The 20000-nt window shown below is 43.3% G+C and overlaps 2 protein-coding genes across 2 annotated transcripts in view; both read right to left on the reverse strand.

Moving 5' to 3' along the window:
* LOC115814091 (alkaline phosphatase-like) overlaps window positions 1–959 on the reverse strand; it is a 12457-nt gene extending 11498 nt beyond the window's left edge. Inside the window, exons 1-2 of the mRNA XM_030776813.1 lie at window positions 899–959; window positions 24–68 (exon numbers count right to left, since the gene is read on the reverse strand). Of these exons, the coding sequence (XP_030632673.1) occupies window positions 24–68; window positions 899–959 (106 nt within the window). The remainder of the gene's footprint in view (window positions 1–23; window positions 69–898) is intronic.
* Window positions 960–4246: 3287 nt separating this feature from the next.
* eif4g1b (eukaryotic translation initiation factor 4 gamma, 1b) overlaps window positions 4247–20000 on the reverse strand; it is a 46396-nt gene continuing 30642 nt past the window's right edge. The window contains exons 9-32 of the mRNA XM_030778749.1: window positions 19442–19523; window positions 18559–19091; window positions 17820–18372; window positions 17628–17713; window positions 17177–17369; window positions 16743–16876; window positions 16161–16280; window positions 15609–15989; window positions 15292–15438; window positions 14613–14849; window positions 14382–14486; window positions 12978–13271; window positions 12448–12559; window positions 11868–11976; window positions 11314–11621; window positions 9589–9710; window positions 9135–9307; window positions 8860–8985; window positions 8390–8471; window positions 8046–8144; window positions 7783–7920; window positions 6575–6656; window positions 6108–6248; window positions 4247–5750 (exon numbers count right to left, since the gene is read on the reverse strand). Coding sequence (XP_030634609.1) covers window positions 5569–5750; window positions 6108–6248; window positions 6575–6656; window positions 7783–7920; window positions 8046–8144; window positions 8390–8471; window positions 8860–8985; window positions 9135–9307; window positions 9589–9710; window positions 11314–11621; window positions 11868–11976; window positions 12448–12559; window positions 12978–13271; window positions 14382–14486; window positions 14613–14849; window positions 15292–15438; window positions 15609–15989; window positions 16161–16280; window positions 16743–16876; window positions 17177–17369; window positions 17628–17713; window positions 17820–18372; window positions 18559–19091; window positions 19442–19523 — 4539 coding nt within the window. The 3' untranslated portion in view covers window positions 4247–5568. The remainder of the gene's footprint in view (window positions 5751–6107; window positions 6249–6574; window positions 6657–7782; window positions 7921–8045; window positions 8145–8389; window positions 8472–8859; window positions 8986–9134; window positions 9308–9588; window positions 9711–11313; window positions 11622–11867; window positions 11977–12447; window positions 12560–12977; window positions 13272–14381; window positions 14487–14612; window positions 14850–15291; window positions 15439–15608; window positions 15990–16160; window positions 16281–16742; window positions 16877–17176; window positions 17370–17627; window positions 17714–17819; window positions 18373–18558; window positions 19092–19441; window positions 19524–20000) is intronic.

Genomic DNA, 20000 nt, shown 5'->3' on the forward strand with positions numbered 1-20000 from the left:
TCACTATAGAATGTAGGAGACACACTTGATTGTTAAGTTGTTAGCAGTTAAAAGCCAGAGCTGAGAGGCTTAACAGTAGTGAGAATATGTGAAAAGGTGTGAGAACAGGTGAGAGTAGGTGAGCACAGGTGAGAAATGCTAAGAAAAGTTGAGAAAAACACAGAACAGGTGAGAAAAACAGAGAACGGCTAAAAAAACCAGAACAGGTGATAATTGTCGACCACAGGTAAGAAAAGCAGAGAACAGGTGAGAAAGGTAGAGAACAGGTGAGAAAAGTAGAGAACAGGTGAGAATAGGAGAGAGCGGGTGAGAAACATAGAGACCCGGTTATAATATGTGCACAAAAGAGAACAGGAGAGAAAAGTAGAGAACAGGTGATAATAGGTGAGAAAAGTGGAGAACAGGTGATAATAGGAGAGAGCAGGTGAGAAACATAGAGACCAGGTTATAATATGTGCACAAAAGAGAACAGGTGAGAAAAGTAGAGAACAGGTGTTTATAGGTGAGGACAGGTGAGAAAAGTAGACAACAGGTGTTTATAGGTGAGGACAGGTGATAAAGTAGAGAATGGGTGAGAATAGGTGAGGACAGGTGAGAAAAGTAGAGAACAAGTGATAATAGATGAGAACAGGTGAGAGAAGTGGAGAACAGGTGATAATAGGTGAGAACAGATGAGAAAGGTGGAGAACAGGTGAGAAAAGTAGAGAACAGGTGATAATAGGTGAGAACAGGTGAGAAAAGTGAAGAACAGGTGATAGTAGGTGAGGACAGGTGAGAAAAGTGGAGACCAGGTGATAGTGGGCACAGAGTGATGAGAAAAACACAGGAACGGAGAGGAGCACAACCCAAACATTATTTTTTTTGTTTTACACAATACTGTGGTGGGCTAGTGTCTTACCTGCACCATCACTGAGGCAGATTCCAACCAGCAGACTCACACACGTGAAGAGCAACTTCATCTCTACAACGCCTGCAGACAGTAACCTCTCACACACACACACACACACACTCTGTGAGATGTCCCTTCCACTGACTAAAGAGCAAGGGCTAATCTCATCATATTTTACCTGTCGATCACTCCTCTTTGATAAGAGCTCCAGTTCCAAACCCTGAGAGTCAATCAGAACAGGGAGAAAAGTCCAAGAGATTATACAAAGGTAACTTAAGTTCTGCTCTTAAATAATCCACTCTAAATCTTAACTGTTTTCTTTTTCCAGCATCTAAACATCAGTACATTGAAACATAAATCTCATACTTCAGGTTAGAGTTCATTTCTAATCCCGTTTTTCCAATGTGAATGTGGTTTCTTCCTTATTCACTTTTTCCCTCACATTTTTTTATTCTCTGCTGGTGTATAAAATAATACAATCAAGTATAACAGTCCCACTGAAGCTCAGTTTGTTGAAATAAAATTTATACACTGCAATGTGTATTCCAGGAAGAATAAAACCACATGTACACACACACACACGTACAACTGCATTAGGGTATCTACCATCTGTTCCCTGAATGTGAAGTTGATGAAAGTTTTGTACAGTTTAGTTGTTTAGAATGACTCAGATTTCAGTAAGAAACCAATAAAGCATGATAAAGGAGCAGTGCACAGTGAACAATCATAAAAGAGAGATAGGTAGAGATGAAATACAGCCAGGGGGATAATGTGGTAAGCAGCAACTGATAACGCACACCGTAAATGTTTTAACAGAGCCAGCATACACACTTTTAAAACTTTAATATAAAGTGGTCCACTCAATACACTCAGATGCTGTTGAAGCTCTAATATCTGTTTTTCACAAACACAAACACCCATTCTCTTACATGTGGGTGCTTGCACATGAGTGTGTATGTGTTTGTGTGTGTGTGCAGTCACAATGTGTCAGCATTTTCCAATTGCACACACTGTTAGATCTTTCAGTTCAAGGTATGAACCATTTACACACATTCACGCATGCACACTGTGTCCATATCTTGAAGTGGAAAAACATACACACTCTCTTTCTCTCTCACACATAAACACACACACACACACAAACAGCTTTAACAATACCGGCAGGAGACACACACATACTTGTGCCTGGTGTCACCAACCTAATTTACACACTCTCATAACAGAGAGAAGATGGTCTCTGTTCATTTTATTAAAATCCAAACACAGAGCAGTGTTACATAAAACTCAATTAAAACCACACATCTGTTCATGCACAGAGAGAGAGAGAGAGAGAGAGAGAGAGAGTAGTGAAATTACATAGCAGGGTGGAAAGAGGGGGGTGGGGTTCGGGGGGGGGGGGGTAATGTTGGAGCAGCATTGATTCTTTGGCACCTCCTGGTGAGGAGGTCAGTGTTGTGTTTTGAGCCCTGTTGAGGCTGGTGATTCTGCATGTGCCCACTAGGTGTGCGAGAATCTGCGTGTGTGAGTGTGTGTGTGTGTGTGCTGGATGGGTAGGGTACTTGATTCCCAGAAATACTCATTTCATAGGCAGCATTTGTTTCTCTCTGGCGTTTTATAGTTATTGTTATCTGTTGCCATTGTAAATCTGAGATGAACAAGGCGTAATATGAATGTAATTTAATTTTCATCGTTAATATCACGATTTAGCCAGAAAAAAAGTTAGGAATGCATTGGTAAATCAAATGATGTTTGTACAGTCAGTGCTAGGGGGTCCCTCTAGTGGTCAGAAATGAAAACGCACCAGAGTGAGAAACAGAGATTACAGATCTTTAACGGCACTTTAAACTGACAGTTAGGCCTACCTGGATCGCCAGGGGCCATCCCGAGAAACAGGATTTCAACGGGAATGATTTTAGCTGTGCTAATATCCGTCAGATGTAGTTTGGTTACAGTTATTGGACTAACGGAGAAGTCCTGCTTTTTGCGATTGGCTACCCCTCTGTTGTGTCGGTGAACATTTCGCGTTGTTTTTTTTTTCGTTTTTTTTTTTTTGAGCGGGCGAATCGTTTGGATCCATTCATCAAAAAGAGTTGTCGTCTCCAGTGGTTCACCACCCGGCTCTTAGATCATTTAAATATCTCCTGAAAATTAAAGTTCCCCTGAAATTTAGAGGACTAGATATGATTACTGAATCATTTTCTTTCAGACAGCACAACTTTGATGTGTGGTGCCATGATATAGTGCGCTTTTAGTCATTTATAAGAAAACTTTTACTCATGTGGACCTTGTGTGCAGTGCAAGATAAACATTGGAGATAAATTGGCACGCTACCTGATTACCGTGTAATCTATTAGTTTCATAGAAGTGTCGTGCGGAACTATTTATTGAAGGGTGGAAACTTTTTGATCACGCTGACATCTTACTTAGCCTTCATCTTATCACTTATCATCAGCTGGACGCCTATAAATTATGAAACTGTGGCCAGATAAACGTTCATGCCTGGTTTCTTATGCACACGAAGTTGACAGAGTCAGCGAAAAATCAGGTCAATCTTACCGGCCCTTAGAGTGAGGTAACCTGCTTTGGCGTATCATACATCTGAAATAAGCCGAACTTCACGAGATAAATCGAACTGAACCTACGTCCTCTCGAAACTATTGCACAGTAACAGTACATCACTGTAAGAGATCCCCGCAGTGAGCTCTCCTCTTTTAATATATTTTAATCATTGCGTTGTGATGTGTTCCGCGTAGAATCTGACAGATCAGCAGAATATGTGTGGACTGTGAGCGAATATGGATATGAGACGTTCAGTTGTATGCATGCGTCCCGGACGCTGAGGGACAACAGCGACAGATCATTAAGTTCAGGACTGGCGGTGTACTGACGCACGACATGATATTGCCCCATCATACTGGAGTTCGATCGTTTAGTAGCATATACGGATGTACACTTCATAACGCGTTCTCTTTTACACACACACACACACAGAGAATAACGTATCAGGAACAAGAGATAGTGGCCACATGCTATACTCCCCCTTTTCCGATTGGCTGACTGGACGGCTGCATGGGGTAATGTCTACAAGCCATTCCAGAGAAAATGAGCGAAATTCAACTGAGAGCGAAATTCAGAGAAAGCATGCCAGGAGAGCAAGTAAAAAAAAAAGAGAAAGAGAGAGGGTCACATCATGTAGTTTTCTGCAACGTAAGACACACATGCACATGTCTTTTTTCATTTTTAATTGCAACATTCTTTATTATTATCTTTTCCAGTTTCAGATGTGAAAAGAGGCATTAAATTTCTCTTAATTAAATATTTCAGAACTCAAAAAATATTTACAAAAAAAAAAAAAAAAAAAACCATGATTAAATCGTAATCAATGACTAGAGGAGGGTTATTGACCTCCTCACTGACAGAGGAGAAAGAAGAAAAAAAAATCATATAAATACAGAAAACTGCCAGGAAAAAAATTAGATGGCATTAAAGTTAGCATTTATTTATTACAGGAAAAAAGAAAAAAAAAAACCTCCTAAACGTATTTACAGAACTGTCCTGTCGTGCATTTCCACTGCAGGAAGCAGAAAAGGCCTCTCAGGATTCGTACTGTTTAAATTTCTTCATAGTTTTTCTGTCATTTGATCTTTTGTGTATTTTCTTTTAAAGATGATTTCTCTACATATTTTTTTCAAGTTTTAATGACTTTCTCTTTTAAAATGCACTACAGACATGGGGTAAACCCTCACTTTTTAGTCAAAAAGTCTCTCCCCCCCCCCTCTTGTTTCTGTTTTTAAAGTGTATGAGAAAGGTCAAAGGTCACAGGAGGGGCAGTAGCGGTGACCCCCACTCCTCAGCAGCAACGCAGCAAAAGATCAAAGTTCATGTCCCCCATTTTCCTCTGTAATGATCAGAGCTGACTGGGTGTTTTTCAGTCCCCCGGTATGAATCCACCAATCACAGCTCTGCAATGGGAAACTTACTTTGCTTTTTTTGTTGTTTTTTGTTGTTGTTGTTTTTTTTTTTGTTTTGTTTTGTTTTTTTTGCTTATTAAAAAAAATGCAGAAAAGTCACACTCCAACAATTCTACACTCTGGAGAAACCAAAAAAAAAGAAGAAAAAAGAAAGAAAGAAAAAAAAATCAAAATTGAAAAATTAAAGGGAAAAAAAAAAAGAAAACACTGTGTTATCTATTCTTTGTACCACGCATCCATCCATCCATACATCGATCCTCCAAAATGCAGCCCACAGTTTGTAAGTTCCATGTATGAAGAATTTAAAAAATAAAGCATTTGAGCAGCCTTGTCCGTTTTCTTATTGTGATTTTCTCTTTATCATTGTGAATTCCATCACTGAGGGAGGCCTGGCTGCATCCGTCACTATGGCGACAGGAAGTAGTGAAAGTAAAAACAACAAGGGAAAAGGAGGAGTCTCCCATAGCAACAAAGGCTTCCTCTTCTGCTCTCTTTCAGCTCAATGTTTTTCATTTTATTTATATTCAGTTCAGTTCAGCTAAAAAAGAAAAAAAAAGACATTCCGTTGTTCAAAAAAAAAAAGACTTATATTTCTCTGTAGTGGAATCTCTCCCAAAGTTTTACTCTTTTTTTCTTGTTTTCCCCGGAAGGATTCTTTAGACTTCCACGTTTCATCTTCTTTCAGTCTCAGGTGGGCGGAGTTAAAATCTAGCTGTTATCTGATTCGTCCTCTGCCTCCCGTAACCAGGTGAAGAAGGCGGTGACAGATTTGAGGGCCACACCCTTGCCCTGTTGTTCAGCTGGGTCTTTACTCGACTCCCACTTGTAGAAACCCTCCTCTTTAATGACGTCTTCATCATACAAGACGTCAAAGAACATTCGCAACAGATCTACAGAGAGGGAACGAGAGATAGTCAAATACAGAACTGCATCAATGGGGAGGAATCAGAGTAGAATATGGAAAAAAAGGCTTTAGTGTTTCTACAAACAAATACAGGCACAAAAACAGATTTAATGGAAGACTGATCGTGGAAGAACGAAATCAGACAGACTGCTACAGTTTGGCCAAAGCTGATAATGCAGAACAGCAAACACATAAACACACACACACAGAGACACACACAGACACACACACACAAACAAATACAGAGAGAGAGAGACACACACACACACTCACACTTACACACAAACACACATACAAATACAGAGAGAGAGAGAGAGAGACACACACACAGAGACACACTTACTGGGGGGCTGCTCCATCTGTACCATGAGGCTCTGTAAAGCATACAGAGCCTGTAGTTCTTTATCCTCATCTTTCACATAACGCTGCAGCAGCTTGGCCCTCTGGGTAATCTGCTGGGTGTCCACTTTATACGGGTTTTCATCTGGATATGCACACATGCACACACACACAATCAAAGTTCTATAGAAAGACTTGCCACCACTGAGGACTTGACATCACTAAAATCCAGAGGAAACTGCTGCCATTTGATAAAACAAAGTATGGTAGCTAATGTATGCTATTCTATGCTATGCTTTACTGGGTTATCATGGCAACAGATCACCCCTTTAAATGACCCAAAAAGCTGCACATTTTCTCATATTAATTGTTAATTAATAAGAAAATAGCACAACATTCCTGTGTAATCGATGACGAACGTAAAGTTCTCTGAGGTCAAAGGTAAAAGGTCAAAAGTGAGAGGAGACTCACAGATGATGGCTGACTGACAGACAGAGGTCATCAGTGCTCTGATAAAGGCATTAGACGCCATCTGCTGCTCATCCAGATTCGCCTACAAACACAGGGCAAAGTTCACATGAAGAGGTCAGCGTCAGAGCAACAGGAAGAAAACAACCCTCACAAATATGCATCTCCACACCTACACTGAGGTAAACCAAGCACACTTAACACAGTTACACACACAAATGACAAACACAATAATACACACTGTATTATTACATACATATAGAGATGAAACAATATGAAAATTTAATATCACGATTATAGTGACCAAAATTATCACAGCTATCAATATTATGACAGTGTTGTTAAAATATGCTGAAAATGTTCACAAAGTACTGATACACAAACTGAAATAATTTCACCAAGTTTTATACTGAAAACCACAAATAAAATTAGCAGCACTATGCACTTTTTGTTTGCATAAACATTAAAATAATAACACAAATAACATAAATAGAAATGAGGCTTAAGATGACAGTGATAGTAATTGCAATGAGCCCAACAACTGATGGAAATACAGAGGAGTAAAGTGTTTCTCCTGTTGGAACAGTTTTACAACCAATTCGATGACTGTCGGATTTTTAACGAACGAAATTTAAAATTAAAATTTGAAACGGTAACGCTAACCGTCTGGAATTTTACCGCGTTTTACCGTGAAGCCGGAAACAGTTTCTCCCCTAATTACATATGTTGTGTAGCACTGCTTCAACACACACACACACACCCACTTTATCATTGCTGCTTCTGTGTGCAAACACACACACACACACACACACACACACAGACACAGACACACTACACACAAACAGACACACACACAGATACACAAAGACACACACACACAGAGACAGAGACACACACAGAGACAGAGACACACACAGAGACAGAGACAGAGACAGACACAGAGACAGAGACAGACACACAGACACAGACACACAGACAGACAGACACACACACACACACAGACAGACACACACAGACACAGACACCCAGAGACACCCAGAGACACCCAGAGACACCCAGACACACCCAGAGACACCCAGACACACCCAGACACACCCAGACACACCCAGACACACACAGACACACACAGACACACCCAGACACACCCAGACACACCCAGACACACCCAGACACACCCAGACACACACAGACACACACAGACACACACACACCTCTATCCAGTCGAAGATCCTCTGATCGGTGGCTTTATCCTGTAGAAGTTGGTCTAAGTGTTTACTGATCTCCTCTGAACTCATCACATTCTTACCACCTCCTTTCACACACTCCTCACCCAAAGTATACTCCACTCCCTGCAGAGAGACAGAGCGGTAGAGAGAGAGAGAGTTAGAGAGAAGTATTAAAGACATTCAGGGTTGGTTTTCTACATTAATTATGTTTTTCTCTTTCTGCTCCCACGGTTTATTTGATCTCTCACGTTTTCACTGACAAACTTGTTGACGTCCTCATCTTCAGTCAGGAAGTCCTTCCAGTTAAGCCCCGCCTCCCTCCACAGGGCTCCCACCTTCTTATGGGTCTACAGGCAGAGACAGCACATCAGTATTTTACAGAACACAAACACACACACACACACACAAAACGGTCACCTGAAATGCAAATGCAAGCGCGCGCACACACACACACACACACACACACAAAATAACACAGACATACACAAACTCACACAGACACACACAAAATGCCACGACAGACTCACAAACAGGCAACTTAAACAGAAATAAACACTGGAGAAAGACACCCTCACACACAGACACAGCTTACCATCTCTTTGCAGAGCAGGTTGAGAATCTGAACTAACAGAACACCAGCTTTACCCAGCGGCACCAGGGGTTTAGACATCTCCCTAAAAGGTAAAAGGCCAGAGGTCAGATGTGACACACGCCCACAATTATATTGGTGGTCAAAATCAGCACTTCAGAGGCATAAATCCATTTCTTCCACAAATACAAATGCTATATTCAGACACACCCTACAGTCTGAGAACACGGCTAAAAAAATCTTATTACAACCAGTATTCAGGGTTTAGGAACAAATGATTGATCAACAGAAAGATGGATATATTTAAGTAAGCAGGCAGACAGATAGATAGACAGGTAAGTCGATCCAAAATCAACATTTTAATAATAGTTTCGAATACAAAAGGCCTGGTCTGTCTAATCAGACTAATAACATATATATATAGGCACTGCTTGTCTGTGTGGTGTAGGCCTCAGCTGAAGCCTGGGGCTCACCTAAAGAGTTGGCCCATAGGGATGCCTCCCTCATGGAGCATGGGAGTGATGAGCTCTGCCAGGTACAACCAGATATGAGGGATGTCTATGGCCATGTCCTCAGCTACCTCCAACACCTCCAGAAGCCTTAACAACAAACACACACACACACAAAGATACACACACACACAATTTATTTAATAGACTCTCTCTTGTAATCTCTTATAAACAAAAGCTACGCATTAAAATGTCTCATTTACATTTCAGCACATTCACACACACACACATACACTCACCCTTTGTAGTACTGTTGTGTGGTCAGTGTTCCTGCTTTAATCAGACGGTGAAACAGCTGGCCCATGTGCCCTCTAGCGATGGCGCTTCTCTCCAGCGTCGACTCAATGCCAATCCGCACAAATACATACAGCAGCGCACTGCTGTTCAGCTCACTCACACACTGCAGCGCCTCCTACAGGCCAGGAAGACACAGAGCAACAGAGCATAATTAAACACAGACTCACTCGCTTCTTGTTTAAATAGATGAATAAAAACCCTGTGACTCCAAGACCAAAACCATGCTTGACAGCAGATAACAGAAACACTAACACTAACAGAATGTGGTTATAATGTGTCAGACATAGGAAAAAGAGAGTTCTAAGTGACAAATTTTTAAATGAATAATAACATGTCAGTGTGTGCATATCCTGAGTTCACTGAAGTATGTATACGTGTGTGCGTGTATGCACGTACCCTGAGGTCATTGATGTGTAGGTACTCCTCAATAATGGCGGTAGATTTTTTCTCCAGCTCCTCTTCAGTCAGAGCAGGTTTAGTGGAGGGTGGAGGAGGTGTGGGGGCAGTGTCTCTCTTCACTGTTGGGAGGAGAGACAGAGGGTTTCCATTATGATATGTAGCCCGGTTGGAGAAAAAAAAAAAATACACACACACACACACATATATATATATAAAATTATTAGTGCTTATAAGTAAAAAGAAAAAACAGTTAAAAGAATAGTATCAGAAAAGCATAAGTGAATATATATTTTATATATATATATATATATATATATATATATATATATACACACACACATATATATATACACACACACACACACACACACACGTGTATATATATATTAGTGTGTAATCATTATCTTGTTCATGAATTTTCTTATGATAAAAAGCTTTTTGATACGTGTTTGCTATATTCCTATATGACCGGCTGATGTTCACGAGACGCAGCGCGTGCGAGATAGTTGTCAGTCGAGAGAGAGAGGGAGAGAGCGAGTAGTGCGTCTTCTGAGGAGACTTTTCGTTTGTTCAGAAGTAACTAATTTACTGGTTGGGTGTACTATGTATATTTTTTACGATTATCGAAGCAATCATTTTAGGGAACATTTTTTTTTACGTTTTTACTCTCGTAAACAGCTTGAAGGATCTTCATATTGGGTTGATAAGCGCTTTCATAAGTGTACCAAGCTAACTGATTAGCAAGTTGGTTTCGGTTCAATGACGAGATAGACGGAATTCCAGTTGGCAGCACACACTGACGCTACTGGCTCGAGTTTCATGGTGAACTTTAAACGTTTCTTATTTAGAAAGGAGAAGACTTAACCAGATAGTGCTTTAGCCTACCCAGTATATGTCCAAAATTCCGTTGGATTGAAAGACACAACGTAACGGAAACGCCGCGCCATCTTCGCTCGAGGACGGACTCCGCGATTGTAAGACGAAGAGTAAAGACATGAAAGAGCACTAGACAGTAACAGGTACCGTCCCATACTCTATTTTATTGTTCATTTACAGCTGAAGTGGCCATTTGTTTTGGGGCACAACGCTCACCACCGTTGACATAGGCCTGCGACGTTTTATTTGATTTAACCTGGATTTTGTAGGTTGTTGTTGCTATAGCAACAGGTTTTGTAGGTTGTTGTTGCGTGGATCCACTCAGTACAGTCAGTGTGCGAATACGCCTATGTACTTCGAAGTACCTTATGCCAATTTAATTTCTGAGAATACTGTAAAACAGATAACATTTCGTGCAAAACTGGGAAGGAGAAATTGTATTTTAACTAAATTCTATGTAAAACACAAATATAATATTTGTCCAGCAAATAGTTGGGAATTATGACTTTAAATCTGAGATCTGTGTGTTCATTTTACTGGTAAAGTTCTTCCTCTGAGAGTACCGATTAATATTATATATACAGATAATATTAAGTAGGCCCAAGACAATCAAAATTGAGAGTATTAAAGAGAATTGATTCAGAGGTTTAAAAGGAACTTGGGGCCCTGCCCATACGATGAACATCAGGGGAAGGAGGAGTGTTACAGACAACTAACGCACTCCTACACACAAAACACATACACACAAAAACACCCCAGTTAAGAATGCTGAAAAAACACTCTCAAATCCCTGTACACACTCAGCACCCCCCCGAGGTATACTCTGTATCTGTGATCCCGTATTACCATTCTCTTTGATGGTAACCCCTTCTCTGCTGCCTCGTTCCCTCTCCCTCTCCTTCTCTCTTTCCCTCTCTCTGTCTTCCGTCATGCTGGAGACACGGCGGACGTTGTCACTTGCTCGCTGTTCCCTTTCCCGGCTCCGTTCCTCTTTCTCACGGCTGAAGCTTCGTTTGCCGATGGCTGGTCGGTTCCGATCCAAACGGTCCGAGCCACGGTCACGATCGTCTCTGCGGTCAAACCGGTCTCCACCGCGGTCCATACGATCATCTCGCCTGTCGTAGCGGTCTCCCCGCTCACGACTGGAGCTACTCCTAACAGTGAGAGAGAGAGAGCATGAGTAAGTGAGTGTGTGTGTGTGTGTGTGTGTGTGTGTGTATGTGTGTGTGAGACAGAGAAAAAACAAGTTACAAACTTGTGTGCAAGTTACAAAGACAGAGTCAGTCTTAGAGCGGAGGGAGTCTTAAGCCATGATGTGTGAAACCATGCTACACACACACTGAGTTCTGAAAGATGAAGAGTGGTTAAAGGAGAGACGTAGAACGAGTGTGACCCCTGACCTGTGTGGAACTCTCCTGTCTGAGTCTGTGAGTGAGGATGAGGCAGAAGAGGAAGGCTGCTGGAGCGCTGAGAAACGATTCAGAGTGCTTGGACGACCAGAGTCCTGAGCTGCTCAGACAGACACACACACACATATACAGAGTTAAACTTAGCAACAGAGAGCTGCTGTCAAAGCCCCCATGGGTGTTATCTTCCTCAGAATTACAGTACAATTATTTCTCCTCTACAGAGAGAGAGAGAGAGAGAGAGAGAGAGAGGCTGTTTGGCCTTTTCATTACAGCAGTATAAGTCATTGTTTAATGACACAAATCAAACTTGTACTTTCTGATGACTCATACAGGCCTGTAATCACTCAAACAAAACCCAGAACATTCACTGCAAAGTACACCTGCAATCTACAGATTTGAGAACTCAGATAAAAACAGGATTGGGTTAGTCTGTAAAGAACACACACATACACACACACGGGGGACATTCACTCATAGTGACAAAGGAGACTCTCTCTTTCCTTGCTTTATCTCTCCCTCTCTCACACACACACACACACACACACAGACAGAAGTGTGTGTATATTCTCACCACTGTCGCTGGGTTTGGCTCCTGATCCTCCACTGCTGCCTTTACCCCAGCTGCCCCATGTCCCCTTACCCCCTGGGGCAAGAAGCTGGTTATTGAAGTCTAGTGCTCCTGGCTTCAGAGAGAAACAAAAAAAAAACAAACAAACAAAAAAAAACAGAAGACAGAGAGAGAGAGAGAGAGGTTGATTACTAGCTTCAGTGACACATATCAGTACCATATAAGCCTCCATTACAAAGCTCAGCTGTATGTTGATCATCATACCTTAACCCATTTAAATAGTGAACTGGATTCAGTATTTGAACTAATCAGTGTTAGTGTGTGTGTGTGTGTGTATGTGTCCAGTGTGAGACTGACTGGTCAAATGAGCACTCAGACCTTGGTGATCTTGTGTGTGTGTGCCTGGTGTATGATAACTGTTTTACACTGATCAGTATTGGTCTGTGTGTCTGCTGTAGAACTGTTTTACACTGCTCAGTGATGAGGTGTGAGAGACTGGTGTTTAGACTGACGGGTCATTGAAGCACTCAGACCTTGGTGATCTTGCTGAGACGTGTTGTGTCGATTGGTCTGTTCTTAGAGATGGGGACTGTGTTCCAGCCTTCATCAGGCCCCTGTCCTCCTCCACGTGGGCTTGGGGTATGAGGGCCTCCTCTTAGGCCTGGACCTCCTCCCCCACCTCCTCCTGGGCCTCCACGGCTCTCCTTCTTGGAGAGGAGCTGCTGCTGGACTTTGATTTGCTCCCTGTGCTCCTCCAGTTCAGCCTCCTTATGGATCTGTTCTATAGTCTTAGGTCCTTGGTCACCACGCCTGGGAACCCAGTTATTCTATGAGAGAAAGGAAGAGAATGGGAGAGAGACAGAGAGAGAGAGAGAGAGAGAGAAGCAGGTTTGGACAGAGGAATCAGAGGTGTGGAACACAACAGGTGCAAAAAAAAAAAAAAAATGTAAGAAAAGAGCTGTGTTGACGAAGGTGGAGCAGAGGATTCTGCCAGTCATTCTTTGTCCTCCTCCCTCTCGTTTTCCTGTAACTCCACATGCATTCCCCAACCTGTGTCACTCTCGCTCTTTCTTTCCTTCTTTCTTTTGCCAGTCACACTTTCAGGGAAACGAAACCAAAACTTTGGTTCTTCCCAGTAAATCTTTTGCGCTCAGTGCATGTGTGGGTGTGCATGCAAGGACCATAATACGAACATCCTGTTATCTCTCTCTCACACACACACACACACACAGCGCAAACATTTTCCAGGAATGGAGTGATTGCACAAGAAACAGAACTAGTCCAAAAGAGCACGATGGTTTCAAATTAACATTTATGATGGGTTAGTTAGCACCTCTTAGGTTTCAGAGTATCAAACATGTTAACAAACATAAAATTCATTTCATCATATTTTGGTTTAAACATTTTACGGCAATGTCTGACTTTCCATTTCATTAAAAAAGTAAATACAACCAGTATTATCCAATTTAATACTTTAACCAAACCGCAATGGGTCGTAGAATAATGAGGCTAGAAAAAATATGTCCACTGTGTCTTTTGAATTGTCTCAAAAAAGTTAACATTTCTGCAGGTGGAACGAAATTTTAGTGGACATTTCATTTTACAGCGTCAGTAAAACTACCCGACACCTACTATAAGCTTAAGGACTAGAAAAAAAAAAACATGTGCCTGTGAACTGCACATTCAGGTTAAAAGGGTAATGATTGAATCCCAGGGGTTTACGGACACTTGTGTCAGCCTATGGCACAGAGTGACTCTGCTTTAGGAGCCGCCCTGCATTAAACAGCTGAGCTTCTGTTAGCCTCAGTGTGAAATGCCACTCAAGCCAGGTCTGCACACTAGAGTGGGTGTCTATGAGGCTGTCTCTCTCTCTCTCTCTCTCACACACACACACACACACACACACACACAAACAAACACACACAGGTAGTAGTTACCCGTCTCAAATCCAGCACGTCTTGGAGCATGAAGCGGATTCTTGAGGAGGTTTTTCTCTCCTTTATAATCTTCTCCATCTGATTAAAGTACTGATCCATGCGTGGCTAAAAAGAAAAAGACAGAGATTAAGCATGTGTGTTCATGTGTATGTGCATGTGTGTGTGATGGAGCTCGATCGATAATGGTATAGTTTGACATTTTGCGTATTCTGATAAGCGCGAGTGTGTTACCTTGGCCTTCTCAAAGTCCAGGTCCTTGCCGATGGTGGAGAGCAGTCTACAGAGGCACTCTAAACTCTCTTCATCGTGGTTCTTCAGCAGTTTGACAATACAGTCATGCATGATTGGCTCAGTCAGCATCTTCAACTTAAACAGCTCACCAATAAACTTAATGTTGCCTAACGACCGTCTCCGAGCCTTGTCTTTGGCTTCCTCCAGCTCCTCCATCAGGCGCTGTCTCTCCTCCTCCTGAGAGAGGGAGTAAGGGGAGAAGAGGTGGGGTCAGCAGGATGGAGCTAATGAATAAACAACCCAAAGTGAATGAATGTAGAATCAAGAGCACGTACAGCTCTCAGTAGTGTCATCAGCATGAGGTAACATCCACACGTATTTAAATGTTATGACAACAAATTTCATACATTTTAATCTTTTTCCGATTGTGACATCACATATTCTAACAGCAGTTAAGACGTACATTTCAGATTAGGATATAACACACAGCATGTTGTATTCTAGCTAGAATGATTTATGTATTCTAGCTAGGATTATTATTATTAAGTTTTACATTCTGACTGCTATTGCAATATCACTTCTCGAGCCTTCTAATCCTGCTGGGATTATGACATCATGCATTCTGAGAGTTGTTATGACATTAGTGTCAGAATAGTATGAGATTTAAAGCCATCTCTACCCCAGAGGCAGCATCCAGCTCTTTCTGTTTCTTTTCAAAGGTTTCATCATCATCCTTATCCTTCTCGAATTCCTTCTGACAGCGGTTCAACAGAAGCTTCCTGAAATTTACAGTCGCTCCTGGTTTATCGGCTGTGGGCACTTTCAGCTGAGGTGCGAAACAAGGCAGAAAGACAGTAAGACACACACACACAGGTATGAATCATGGCTCCTCAGCTCGAAAGTGTGCAATCACGTTACTGATCAGACACACGGACAGTGTAAGAGTCATCCTCGGAGCAAAGGCAAACATACAAATACACACACACACACACTCACCCCCATAAGGCAGCGGCACATGTTGGCGTAGGCAACAGAGAAGTTGGGTTCAGAGATGGCTTTCTCAAAGATGAGGTCTATGACTCCTTTCAGCCTCTCCTCTGTGTCAATGGTCAGTTCAGTCACCTGCTTCATCAGGGGCTGGAACATCTGCGGCGTGAGTTTGTTCAGAACACTCCGCACACGTTTGAAAAGCTCCTGAGTCTTTGCTGCCTCTGCATCATCCTCCTCACCCGCTCTGCCTTGTCTGGCCGACGGTTTCCAGGCATTCTCCGACTTGTTCAGCTGAACATCATCGCTCAGAGAAACAGTGGGAAGGATCTTGCGCGGTTCTTTACGCTGACCCTGACCAGACCGCCGGGGACCCCCCATCCCAGCCGGCTAGAGAGAAAGAGAGAGAGAGAGAGATGTTGAGGCAGCCTCTAAAATGAAGCATGGGAGATAAGGCCTTTCGTGTTTCCTAAATCAAATTTAACAACATTTAAATATTTCTCCGAATTAAGAACAGATTACAACTCATTTTTGGAGATGACGGTTGCTATGGTAACTCACTGGGCCGCGTCCTCCAATTGATTGCCTTCCCAGGTTGGCGAATGATGGAGTGAAATCTGGGCCACAGTTCATCCCCGGCAAACGACTCGGGTCTAACTGCCTAAGAGGGGTTTTATTAGCCTACAGAAAGAGAGGGGGGGAGAGAGAGAGAAGAAAGAAAGAAAGAGAAAAAGGAGGCTTATTATCCAAGGAGAGACTAAGAGATTTTACACAAAGCTTTATAGGCTTTGTGCAGACAAAATGCAATGACAAATAAAATGAAGAAATAATCATCTTAACATGACTAAAAGCTAAGTTAAAAGATATGAATTTAACTGCTTTTTAAAAGGTGCAGTCAGATAGTTACTGTCTGGTAAAAAGCAGCAGCAAGTTGCAGAGTTCCGGTACACAAAAACAGAAACATGCCCCTACACTCTTTCTGTATTTGACTTTGAGGATCTGAAGTAGGTCTGCAAGTATACAGATGCTATACTATTAAGAGCTTTAAAAACCAATAAAACATTTTCAAAGGATAACATACACAAAGGGAAAAGTCGTGGTCCTAAGATAGATCCTAATAGTTTTTGAGTCTGTGCGTCATACCTTGTCTAAAACAACATCACTGATGTGTGGCAGGCCCTCTGGTTTGTGCATGCTGGCGCTGATGAACTGAAATCCCAACAAGAACTCGCGATCATATTTCTTCTTCGCCTCTGGGTTCAGTGGCTTCCATTGTTCTGCAGAGAGAAATAGAGAAACGGAAGCAGAGACAGAGACTTCAGGCCATCTTAGTATAATTTACAGCCATTTTATTTCATCTGTGGATACACATATAAACTGCTAACTACTTCACATATAAACTGGTAACTACTTCTTCAAGGCCTCCACAAGGACTATTATATATATATGTGTGTGTGTGTGTGTGTGTCTCTTCAGTTCGGTTACATTTTTCCCTTTCTGTTATACAAATTTCTTTCAGGTAAAACTCTCAGCTCTGGGTGTATGCGTGTATGTTTGTGTGTGCGTATTAACCCTACCCTCTTTGTACTGGTATTTCTGTTCAGTGGGTGTGGTTGGTTGGGGGCTCTGTGGTTGGATGTTTTCCGCATCCAGTTTATCCTCCCACGTCTCATCTACTTCTTCTACAGGGGGCGGAGCCGCTGGCTGGGGTTCCTCTGGCTCTGTCTTAACTGGGGGTGTGGCCTCTGGTTCTGGGGGTGTGGGCACAGGCTGCTCAGAGAGAGACACAGTGAAGGCAGGATGGAGTGAGAGGAAGAGAAAGAAAGAAAACATCAATGTGTGTTACTCTAAAAGAGTAACAAGGGTGTGAGTGTTATGTGTGAGATGGTGTGTGTGTGTGTGTTTGTATGACTGTGAGGAGGTTATAGAAGTGTGGCATAGTGTATATGATTACAAACAGTTGTAGAGTTGAGGAGGAGAGTGTGTGTGTGTGTGTGTGTGTGTGTTGACTTTAGCTGCAAAGCTGACCTCTTTAAAGGCATCCAGTAAATCTCCAACAGCTTCCTTTTTGTTCAGCTCCTTCAGTTTCCTCTTCTTCTTTGGCACAGAAACAGCTGCAGAAATACGCATACACACAGAACATACTCGAACAGGCTCTTTTCAACATGCATGTACTGAGCTAACTGAACCCATACTCCTCATTCACTCTCTCATACACACCTTGCATAGTGCTCTCTGGAGCAGGGGTTTGTGGTGGGGGCGTGTCCTCTCGCTCCTCTGTAGGAGGGGGTGTGGCTTTTACAGCATCTGTAACAACAGCATCAGAAGGTGCAGATGTTCCCTTGACAACTGGCGAAGGGGTGTCTTTAACAACTGGAGTGGGGGTTTCCTTGAGAACTGGCACAGGTGTCTCCTTGACAGCCGGAGCAGAGGTCTCCTTGACAGCCGGAGCAGAGGTCTCCTTGACAGCCGGAGCAGAGGTCTCCTTGACAGCCGGAGCGGGAGCCTCCTTGACAGCCGGAGCGGGAGCCTCCTTGACAGCCGGAGCGGGAGCCTCCTTGACAGCCGGAGCGGGGGTCTCCTTGACAACCGGAGCGGGAGCCTCCTTGAAAACCGGAGCGGGGGTCTCCTTGACAACCGGAGCGGGAGCCTCCTTCACAACCGGAGCGGGAGCCTCCTTCACAACCGGAGGGGGGGTCTCCTTGACAACCGGAGCGGGGGTCTCCTTGACAACCGGAGCGGGGGTCTCCTTGACACTTGGAGCGGGGGTCTCCTTAACTGGATGCACAATGGTTTCTTTGACACCAGGAATCTCTTTAACAGGTGCAGGGCTCTCCTTAACAACTGTTGTAGGTGTCTCCTTGGTAAGCCCGGGAGCCTTTTCCTTGGCAACAGGAACAGCCGTCTCCTTGACAGCTGGAGGCAGATTTGCTTTGATGATCCTAGTGGATATTGTTACCTCGGTAACAGGCGGGGCTTCCTTGGTAACGTCTGGTTCAGCAATCGGACTGACATCACAACGCACGGAATCTTTTTGTGCTTCCTGTTCCCGAACCCCTGGAGCTGCCGACCCATTATAGAGCTGCAGCTCTTCTGGCTGGGCAATTGGTGAATCTAACGGCTCCCCAACCGTGGGGGTGGAGATGGGGAGGTCTGTAGTCTGTGCTAGCTCAGCCTTTTTATCGGTCAGGGGCATGGCTAAACCCAAACCATTAGTTCTGGTTAGCTGGGTAGTGATGACTACTTCTGAAGGCGACGTCACTTCTGGTTTAAGCTCCTCCTTTTTGGAGGCAGCTGTGGTCTCTGTAGCAACTGGCGAAATACGGGGGTTGTCAGCAGGTGCAGGGGGTGGGGCATCCACTGTGTCGCTGATTGGGCTACTGAGGGGTGGACTGGGAGGAGCTTCAAGGAGGGGGTTTTCCCCGGGGGGAATGGGCACTTCCTGAGGCTGAGGGGTAGGAAGGGCTGGAGATACAGCCTTCACTCTTTCAACTAGACAGAAAACACACACAGCAGACAACAAGTTATTAAAGCTTTGAATGACAGAACTAAGAGTCAGAACAACGTAGTTTATCATGAGGCCCTAATACGGAATGTCTCAAAATGGCTAACAACAACACGCCACTGCACACATGCATGGGATTTGTTTCCTTAGTGTGAATATGTGACAGTTATCTGGGAAATAGCTTTCTGTGTGTGTAATAAAAACGTTAGTGAGGGACTTCAGTGACTCTTCAGTGAGTATGTGTGGGTGTGCATCTAAAAAATTACTTTTCCTTTAATGAAGGTCTGGGTAACTGTATAAGACGATGTGTCCAAGTCACCTGACAAACTCCACTCACCGGGTCTGCTTGCCATGGCAACAGCAGTGACATTCTCACCGTTGGTATGGGTGATGGCTCCACCCTCTGTAGACATGGCCGACTGAGAAAGAGCAGAGAAAGGGAGCAGAACATCAGCTTGGCATGCAGACATCTCTGTCTGTATGGAATTGCGTGTGTGTGTTAACTATGGAGCTGAGTGCAGGAATACATATGTATTACTTCTGAGTGTGGTCAGGTGTGTGAATGTCTCACCTACTGGGTTGTGGGTCTAGGAGAGAGTGTGTGTATGTGTGTGTGTGTTACCTGTGGGGGTGTGGGTCTAGGAGAGAGTGTGTGTATGTGTGTGTGTGTTACCTGTGGGGGTGTGGGTCTAGGAGAGAGTGTGTGTATGTGTGTGTGTGTTATCTGTGGGGGTGTGGGTCTTGGAGAGAGTGTGTGTGTGTGTGTGTGTTACCTGTGGGGGTGTGGGTGTAGGAGAGAGTGTGTGTGTGTGTTACCTGTGGGGGTGTGGGTGTGTGTGTGTGTTACCTGTGGGGGTGTGGGTCTAGGAGAGAGTGTGTGTGTGTGTGTGTGTTAC

Source organism: Chanos chanos, chromosome 6, assembly GCF_902362185.1.
Source record: "Chanos chanos chromosome 6, fChaCha1.1, whole genome shotgun sequence".
NCBI classification, from domain to species: Eukaryota; Metazoa; Chordata; class Actinopteri; order Gonorynchiformes; family Chanidae; genus Chanos; species Chanos chanos.